General features: G+C 31.5%; 1 protein-coding gene across 1 annotated transcript; it reads right to left on the minus strand.

The window, feature by feature from the left end:
* Positions 1 to 3,712: 3,712 nt before the first annotated feature.
* On the minus strand, positions 3,713 to 4,177 carry LOC125861349 (uncharacterized). Its single transcript, XM_049541269.1, has one exon. The coding sequence runs from the start codon at positions 4,175 to 4,177 to the stop codon at positions 3,713 to 3,715; it is 465 nt and encodes a 154-aa protein (XP_049397226.1).
* Between the last annotated feature and the right edge of the window lie 5,748 nt (positions 4,178 to 9,925).

Below are 9,925 nucleotides of genomic sequence, written 5' to 3' on the forward strand. Positions count from 1 at the left end.
TTTATTTATTTCACGAATTCTAACATTTTATTTGTAAAAGTATACAAAATTGTTACACTTTTTGAACAATTAATCGTAGGTGTAAAATGAAATTTTAATATTATGCACAATAGCAAAATTATGATTAATAGAAATATTTTAAACATACCGACCTCCGGATGTCGCTTTTATTAAAAGTAATTAGATATAATAAAAAATACCGACCTCATGAGGTCGGTATCACATTAAATTTTAAGATAAATAAAAAGTAATCATGTTAATAAAATAATATTGACATCGGGAGGTCGGTATTTTATATTAAATTATTTTTTAACCTATATAAAACCGTCATTCGGAGAACGATTTATTTAAAGTTAATTGAAAATATTAATTTATTACATACTATTTAATTTTACCGACATCTGAAAGTCGGTATTATAATTTTTTTTGTTTTTTATTTTACACAAAACCATTATCCAGAAGACGATTTAAATAAAATTAAATCAAAATATTTCTCAATTTTGTTTTTTTATATGGAGAAATTGGGAAAATCGCGTCTGCTAGTGCATATATTTTTAAAAAAGCGACGGACATCGTCTCTCTGTCTGTCACTTTTTTAAAAAAAATGTTTGGCCAACATTTTGACCACATAGACTAAGAGATTGTCCGTCGCTTTCTTAAAATATTTGACCAGATATTTTGACCAAGAAGTGACGGACATAAAGATGTTGTCTGTCGCTAATTTAAAAAATAATTAAACAATTAAAATTAATAAAAAGCGACGGACGACGTGAATTTTTTTAAATTAATAAATAATTATTTTTAATAAAAAGCGACGGACTGCGTCGCTATCTATATACAATAATTAATTAGCAAAAATCCGCGAAAAAAGCAACGGACTAAGCAATGCCATCCGTCGCTTTTTTAAAAAAAATTTAAAAATATTTTAATCAAAAAGCGACGGACTAAGAGACGCTGTCCGTCACTTTTTAAAAATGTTTGACTAGATATTTTGACCAAAAAGCGACGGACTAAGAGATGCAGTCCGTCGCTTTTTAAAAAAAGTAATTAATAAGATAAAGTAAATTAAAACGACGGACAACATGGTTATTGTTTAATTTATAAATAATTATTTTTTAATAAAAAGCGACGGACGACGTCTCTATATATATTAAATAAATTATTATTAATTATATATATATGTAGCGCAAAAATTCGTCAAAGAAGCGACGGATTAAGAGATGCAGTCCGTCGCTTTTTGTAAAATAATTTTAAAAACAATTATTTTAATTAAAAAGCGACGGACGGCATCTCTTAGTCCGTCGCTTTTTTGGGGTGACGCTATCTGTCGCTTTTTCTTCCGTTGTTTTTTAGTAGTGTGAGTCACGCAAATGGGGCGCGTGAATTGGTTTTTCTCCCATTTTTGACCCTGCATTTAAGACATCCAATGTTAAAATTTTAACTTGGATATTTTAACGTTAAAATCCCCAATTCTTCTTCCCCCAAATCCATTTTAGAACCCTAAATCCCCAATTCTCTCTTCTTTCTCTAAATATCCAACATTTCTCTCTTCTAAATCAATTGTCTTTTATCAAATGTCGCAAAGTTCAGTGAATATCGAGGAAGTTGATATATGTAAGTATGGTTATTATTGTCGACTGAAAATTTTGAGGACTCCATTGAATCCAAGTCGTCGATTTTTTGGATGCAAAGCATCAAATGTTTGTAATTATTCAAACAAAAATTACTGTTATTGTATTATTTAAAAAATCAATATTTTTGTATATTTATTACTGTTAAGTGGTTTGTAGGAAAATGGTTGATGTGGCTATTTTAGATGGATTGATCCGCCGTTTGAAAATGCTGATGAATCATTCTTAATGAATATATTCATAGATGGTCAAAATTCGATTGATCGACTAAAGAGAAAAGTGAAAGAGCTTGAAGAAGAAAGGGATTCTTTGAAATTTCAATTGAATGAAAATGAAAAGAAGATGATGGTATTGAACAAGAAGCTCAAGGAAGTTAAACTCCAAAGGGATTGGAAAAATGTCAAATTTAACCGAGTTGTGATTGTTTTTCTTTGTCTGCTAACTATAAAATAGTTCTTTAATATTGTGTAGTTCAAGATTGTAGTACTTAATTGTTTAGTTTTGCAGTAGTTAGGAGGCTATTCTAGATCAATTAGTGTTGTACTTAATTGATCTGTTAAGTTCATATTTTGTATCAAATTGGAAGTTTGAATATGAATTGATCAGTGTCGAATTGATCAGTGTCTCTTTTGTAACGTCCAGTATGAATTGATCAGTGTCTCTTTTGTAACTTGCCTTTGTTTTCTAACTTGTCCTGTGTTCCGAAATTAGTTCTGGGATCGATTAGTCTTATTGACAAAAACACAAATGCATTGAGAGGTAGTGTAGTTGTTGTTCAAAAATTGAGCTAATAACACAAATGCATGGCTGGAAAATACATAACACAAAGTCATGGTTGAGAAATACATAACACAAATGCATTGAGAGGTAATCAAAAACCATTGTCTTGCATGGTTCAAAAATACATAGTCTTGCTAACACAAAGGCATCATTCAAAAATACATTACACGAGTGTTCAAAATAAACTAAAGAATAGCTTGTTAAAAACCCTTTTAACATGGGTCAAAATTATAACAACTTTCCAAATGAACTACTTCTAGTTTTTCCTGTTTGCTTTCATTAGTTGCAATTGTGAGGTGCCGACTGCATCTTTTCCCTTTCATTTTAGGCCACAAGGTTTAAAGCCAATGTCTATATTGGTTGGTGAAGCACTCTGGCCCATGTAGAATCTTCTCACTTGATGTACCAGGCTGTAATATAAGAAAGAAAGTGTAAGATAAGGTAAGATCATATTATGGCTATCTGAATATATACCAAACAAAGTAAACATATTAAGTGAACATACATTAAATACTTGGGCTCCAGTTGTAGGATCAGGGTAAACACCAAAACCAGTTGCATGCCTTCTGTTTCCTCCAGTAGCAGCAGCAAATGAGGCAGAATTGTATGGTCTCTTGTGGCATGATAAAGGTGGCAGTTGACTAGAAGAACTATCTCTTTCAGTAAGAAATGGGATCCCTCTTGCATTATCTTTTTTTCTTCCCAATCCTCTTCCAGTCCCAACTTGAACCCTATTTTGAGGAGATCTTGGCACAGATATTGTGTCAACACAAATAGAACTTGGTTGACTTGATTGTGTAGTTGCATATGTGGTTCTGAAATTAGAATGTGATGGACCTCCCATTGTAGACTATATAGCATAAATAAGGATATATGAATAACTTGTAGAACAATCAGAAAATGCAAATGAATTATTAAATCTAATCTTACTGTTGTTTGAGTAGTCCTTGGCACAACAGTGGTATCAACACAAACAGAACTTTGTTGACTTGATTGTGTTCTAACCAGTTGAACAAAAATAAGGAGATATGAATAACTTATACAATGAATATTAATGCAAATGAATATGTAAATCAAATCTTACTCCTGTTTGAGTATAACTTTGTTGGCTTGAATTTCCTTGACTTGTAGGTTGAGAAGTGCTCCCCCTCCCATGCTATGTCACCACAAAATAAAATATATGATTATAATATATATAAACTTTAAGTAATTTACAAATGTGAATATGAAGTATTACTTACTCTCGCACACACAACTTTGTTATGACCAGTTTTCTTGCGTATGGAACATGTCATCTTTACTCATTTTCTTGAAAGTTTCCCCCATTTTTTTGGCTCATCCTTACTCTTTCTTCTCTTCTTGCCAGGTCTGCCTGGCATTTTTCTTGGTTTTGGAGGCTCTATTGATGGATTTGTAGTTTCAGGACACATCCTCATATTGGAAATAGGTTGGATGAAATGGTTGTAAGCCTTGAGAAATGTTTCCTTCTTATACCAGTGCTCTACATGTTGATCAGGATCTTGATTCAAGTAATAATAAGCACAAATAGCATGAGGGCAAGGAATACCTCTCAACATCCACAACCTACAGTCACAATGCTTCTTCTCCAAGTCAACAACAAATGAATATTCCCCCTCACTAATCTCAAAACCATTCACCCCATTCCATTGAACATTATAGTTATTTAAATACTCCTTGTTTCTTTCTAGTATTGTCCTTACCATAGGTGCAATGTCTGATAGCCATGTTACAGCAAATTTGATCATGTCTATATGTTTGTTCATCATTTTATGCCTAATAACCTCTAACATGGTAATAATTGATTTATGTCTAGCAGCTAAAATCCAGGAATTGAAAGTCTCACACATGTTATTTTCTACAACATCACACTTGGAGTGAGTTTGGAAAAAGGCCCTAGACCAATTTCTGGGATCATAATGTAGCAAGTCCTCTGTTATTTCCTTCTTACCTAGCTAGGACATTGCATGAACTTCTTCTCCAAACTTGACTTCAAAAAAGGCCTTTGAGCATCTCCAAAACTGTTTCCTTCTTTCTTCTCCTTTCCAGTTCACATACCAGTTACTCCATATATGTCTAGCACACATCCTTTTCTCAGCATTTGGTAACAACTCTGGCAAGATAGGAATAAGTCCCTAACAAAAAATATGTACAGAATAAGTAATTGAAGTAGTAAAGATCAAATTAAAACTAAAATATAAGAAATTGTGTAATTAATACCTTTTGCATATCTGACATTACAGTCAAACCTTCACCAGTTCCCAAGTTTAGATCAACAATTAAATAACTTATGAACCAACTCTAACTATGTTTTGTTTCAGTATCCACAACTACCCAGGCAATGGAATACATTTGATTGTTCCCGTTCTTTCCAACAACAACTAATAGCTCACCCTGGCAAGCTCCCTTGAGAAAACAACCATCAAATCCAATTATATTTCTACACCCCTCCAACCATCCTTGCTTAAATGCATGAAAGCACACATAAAAACACACAAAAAGGTTCTTTCCTGGTTCAACTTCCTTATCAATTTTTACCCAATAGGTGCTTCCAGGATTGGTTTGTTTGATCATATCTGCATAGTCACATAATCTGGCAATTTTCACATTCCAATAGCCCATGTCTTCCTTCATAATCCTCTGTTTAGCCCTGTAACAAAAAGTCTTACCAACATAAAGACCCAATGTCTTTCTAATCAAATCTTGAATTTCCCAAATCCTTATGTATGGTTGAGATACAATTATGTCCTTAAACTTTCTAGCAATTAACTTTGAATTACACAACTTGTTCCTATTTAGTGGAATACACTTGTAAACAGGATGGTAGTTCTTCACAATGAAATCACCCGAGTCCCTGTCAATGGAAGCATATAATAACCATTTACAGTTAGCATATTTGCACTTCACCCTCACTCTATGTTTTCCATTAGGTCTTAACTTTATCTGCCTCCTGTACTATACAGCATAATCTGCCACTTCTTTCCTGAACTGATTTGCATCCTCAAAGACCATTCCAAGCTCAAATATTGAAACTTCACAATCTTCATCATACCTAAATTTTTTGCTTCTCCTTCTAGCAGGTATATCTACTCCCCTTGCGGCATCCACATCTTGTTGTTCATCACTATCATCACTCTATTACCACCAGCCTCTCCAACTGGTATTTCTTCAAATTTGGTAGCCTTTTTTCTCTATTTTTTGTTTCTTCTTTCTTGTCTAAAAGCTCTCAAACTCCTTATCAATATCTGAACCATCTTCTAAAGGTATATCTAGATCTGAATCACTATTCAAGAAATCAGATTCACCTTCTCTACCTAGGTTATCATCCACACCCTCGCCACCTAGGTTATCATCCACAACCTATCCACCTAGATTAATATCCTCACCCTCTTCACCAATGTTAACATCAACACCCTCACCACCAAGGTTAACAACCTCACCTTCTCCACTTAGCTCAACAACCTCACCTTCTCCACTTAGCTCAACAACCTCACCTTCTCCACCTAGTTTAACATCCTCATCCTCTCCACCTAAGTTAATAGCCTCACCCTCTTCACCAAGGTCAACATCAACACCTTCACCACCAACATTAGTTAGATAGCCTCTAGGTCCCTCAGTGCCAAGTAAGGGTTCATCTAATACATGACAGACAAATACTTCAAAAGTGTCCTCATGTTTTAAGTCTTTAATTAGGTGTACGAGATGTTGGTCAATTGTAATTAGGACCCATTTTTTATTCAATAAATCCTTCACATAAAATCCCCTAACAGTTTCATACCCCAATTCTTTAGTATAATACAGAAGTTCCAAAATGGAAAAGTGGTCCTTAATAATATACCTGAGTGCAGGCACACAGTTTCCAACATAAGTAGGGACATATATCTCGGATAAGATTCCACCATGATAAATCTTTGTAAATATAATCTCCTCTATGGTCAATTGTTAGCCCTACAAAATATCAAACAAATCCTAGCTTAAGATAACATAATATACTCATATAACCCATACAACAATTAAAAAACAAAGTTTTAAAGCATATTTTCTGGGTAATAGTAAAGAAGGGACAAATCGCAAAAATTACAAACCCTATATTTTTACAAAACCCTAGCCTTTTGAAATTCATTTAACAAAGCATGTAAAAATCATTAACAATCCTAACTTATACAAGGAAATCTTCAAGATCGTAACACAAACAAGACGAATCCAACTTCAATCTGGAGGAAATCGCGAAGATGGAGAGCTTCCATTTGGAACTAATTGCGAAGAGAGAGAGAGAGAGAGAAGTGTTCTGTCAAAGTTAACGATTTAGGAATCTTCCCCAATTAAGACATTTACAAATACATGTCGGATACACATGGTAGTTGTTAAATGGTCATTCTATACAAGTCGGATACACGTGGGGAGCTTAACTACATGCGCCTCACAGTTTATGCAAAGTGATAAAAAAAATGCTTAGATGGTTCAAATCTGGGGTGGTAGAGGTGTTCAATAGGTACTAAATGTAATTTAGGTGTCTAAATGAATAATGTGGACAACTTTAAGGGACCGCAGATGACTTTGGCCTTTACTTAATGGAGCGAGGCATAACATATAGTATCCTTGTGATCTCCGAGCTAATTGCATGAGGAAACTGCATCTTTCTTGGGAACATATGTTAAGTTTTTTTTTTCTTCTATTTTTTCCTTTTTAATTTTAAAATCAATTCATAACCCTATTTATACTAGATATTAAGTTCCCGCGCCAGCGTGGGCCCAATATATATTACTTCTTCCGTCTCATTTTATGTGAGGTAGTTTGATTCACCACGGAGTTTAAGAAAAAAATGAAGACTTTTAAAACTTGTGGTCCAAAATAAATTATATAAATTTGTATGACTGTAAATTATTTCATTAAGGTTAAAATAAATATTTTATAGTCAAATTGTTACTTAATATAGAAATGTGACATTCTTTTGGGACTGACTAAAAAGGAAAGTAAGTCACATAAATTGGGAGTAGTTCTTTGTTTTAATTTATGTGACACCGATGAAATTTAGAGAGTTATATAATTTTTTGTATGTGATTTTGTTAAATATATTTTGAAGTTGTTAATTTATTGTGATTTATAGCACTTCATATATCATTTTCAAATAATATATATTACTTTTTCTGTTCCATTTTATGTGACGTAGGTACTTTTACGAAAGTCAACTAAATTTCTTATATGATTCTTAAATATTTTTAGTTGTTATTTTACTTTAATTTACAGTACTTTTTATGTTATTTTCAAACAAACTTCTTTTATTTCAATATGGAATTAAAGAGTTAATAAAATTTCTTTTATGATTTTTAATTATGTTTTTTTTAATATCTTATATTATTACATTGTGATTTTCAGTAATTTTTATGTAATTTTTAAATATAGAACAAATTAAAAGAAAAACAAGGAAAAATTTAAATGAAGAAAGTACTAAAATTTTCAAATAATCATATTTCTATATTAAAATGTTAAAAACTTTAGAACTCCACATATATGCACAAAATAATATACGGAAGACAAAATTAATTTTTAAAATATATATTAAAGATCTTTCTAATAATATCACATATTTATTCTATTTTTTAAATATGACTCCTTCCGTATCAATTTATTTGAACATTTTTTTTTATTTCACTTAAAAAAGAAAATTACTTCTTAATTTTAATTTTTTTACATAGCGTATCTATGATTATAAAATTAGAAATACTTTTTACTTTAATATATGTGATATATTTTAAATTTAAGATTACAAAATTTAAAAATATTCTTCATATTTAACACTTCGTGCAAAAAAAAGATGAAACAATTAAAATGGAAGAAACAATATAAATAATTCATTAATGAATTAATTAATTAATAAATAATATTCAAAGATCCCTGGAGGATAGAAATTGGAAATAATAAAATATAAGAACAATGCAAGGAAAAATGAAATGGTGTACAAAAGTAATAATAGGGCCCACACGATTAAAGCCGTAAAAGAGGAAAAAAATCAAATGGTTTCTGTGTCCAACAAAAAGGAAGTACATTTATGAAGCAGGAAAGTACAATCATTTTTCAAGTTTGAAAAGTACGAAATACCATAAAGCAACCCTCTATTTTGATTTATTTACGCAAGTACCTTCATCGTCCGGCCCACGTGGAGGCTATTAACTGATTTCGTAGTATTGAGGTACTCAACACTTACGTAAATTATAAAGCATAGAAGAAGTTTTGACCAAAGTAAGCTATTTTTAAAACCAATTCACCTAACTAATATGTTTTTTAAGTTTTTTACAAAAGTAGTATAAACGTACTTCATAGTAACATTTTAGGTTATTTTTATTTTAAAAATTCAACAGACAAAAAGCTGACGGATCTGACGACGTTAAATGAATAAACGTTACTGTGAGTAACGTTTTAGGTGTAAAACGTTACTCACAATAACGTTTTAGGTGTAAAACGTTATTCACAATAACATTTATTGAGAATCCAATCACATCCAATCCTGTAAATTCATAATCAAATCCTGCAAATTTAAAATGTTACTCATAGTAACGTTAAAACGTTACTATGAGAAACGTTTTAGGTGTAAAACATTACTATGAGTAACGTTTCTAAAGAATCCAATCACGGGCCTTCGACTCCTGCAAATTTAGAATCGAATCCTGCAAATTTAGCTATAAAACGTTACTCATAGTAACGTTTTACCTTAAAAACGTGATTGTTAGGTACAACACTAAGTTAAAGTCATATTCCCCATTTTTCAAACTGACCACATGTGATTATAAAATAAATGTTGTTGTAAGGAATGTTTTGCATATTCCAACAATATTCATCAAAACTTTCACTTGTGTTGCCCATTGTTAAAATAATATTCACAAAACTTCATCAGGTATGAATTAAATAAGTCAAATTTATCATATAATGTTAAGTTCTTACTATAGCTTTAAAATTATTTTTCTAATTTATTAATATTATTTTTTAAAAATATCTTATTTTTATGTGTAGGATAAAGATGATGAGCTTTGAACATAATGTGACGGTTGCTTTGTATTGGGGTGGCGAAATAATTACGGATATGAATGGATTTAGGTATACTGAATGTGCTAGAATGATTATTAGCATGTCTACCTCAACTAACTATGTTGAATTGGTTGGATTGTTNAATTATGTATATGTAGAGACCTATATTTTTTTGGGATAAGGGTTTAAAAAATATCTCAATTTTGGTTGGATTTGTTGTTGCGATATTAAACTTTCATGAGGACCTATTACCTCCCTAAACTATTTAATATCATATTTTTACCCCCTGAACTATTTAATAGTGTATTTTAAAGGTATATATGTGCCCACGTGGACACATTACTATTTATAATTTTACATTATTTTTTATGTCCACGTGGGTGAATGTATATGTTTAAAATACGGTATTAAATAGTCTAGGGAGGTAATATGTCCTCATGAAAGTTTCGTATCGCAACAACAAATTTGATCAA

Source organism: Solanum stenotomum, chromosome 4 (genome assembly GCF_019186545.1).
Source record: "Solanum stenotomum isolate F172 chromosome 4, ASM1918654v1, whole genome shotgun sequence".
Classification (NCBI taxonomy): domain Eukaryota; kingdom Viridiplantae; phylum Streptophyta; class Magnoliopsida; order Solanales; family Solanaceae; genus Solanum; species Solanum stenotomum.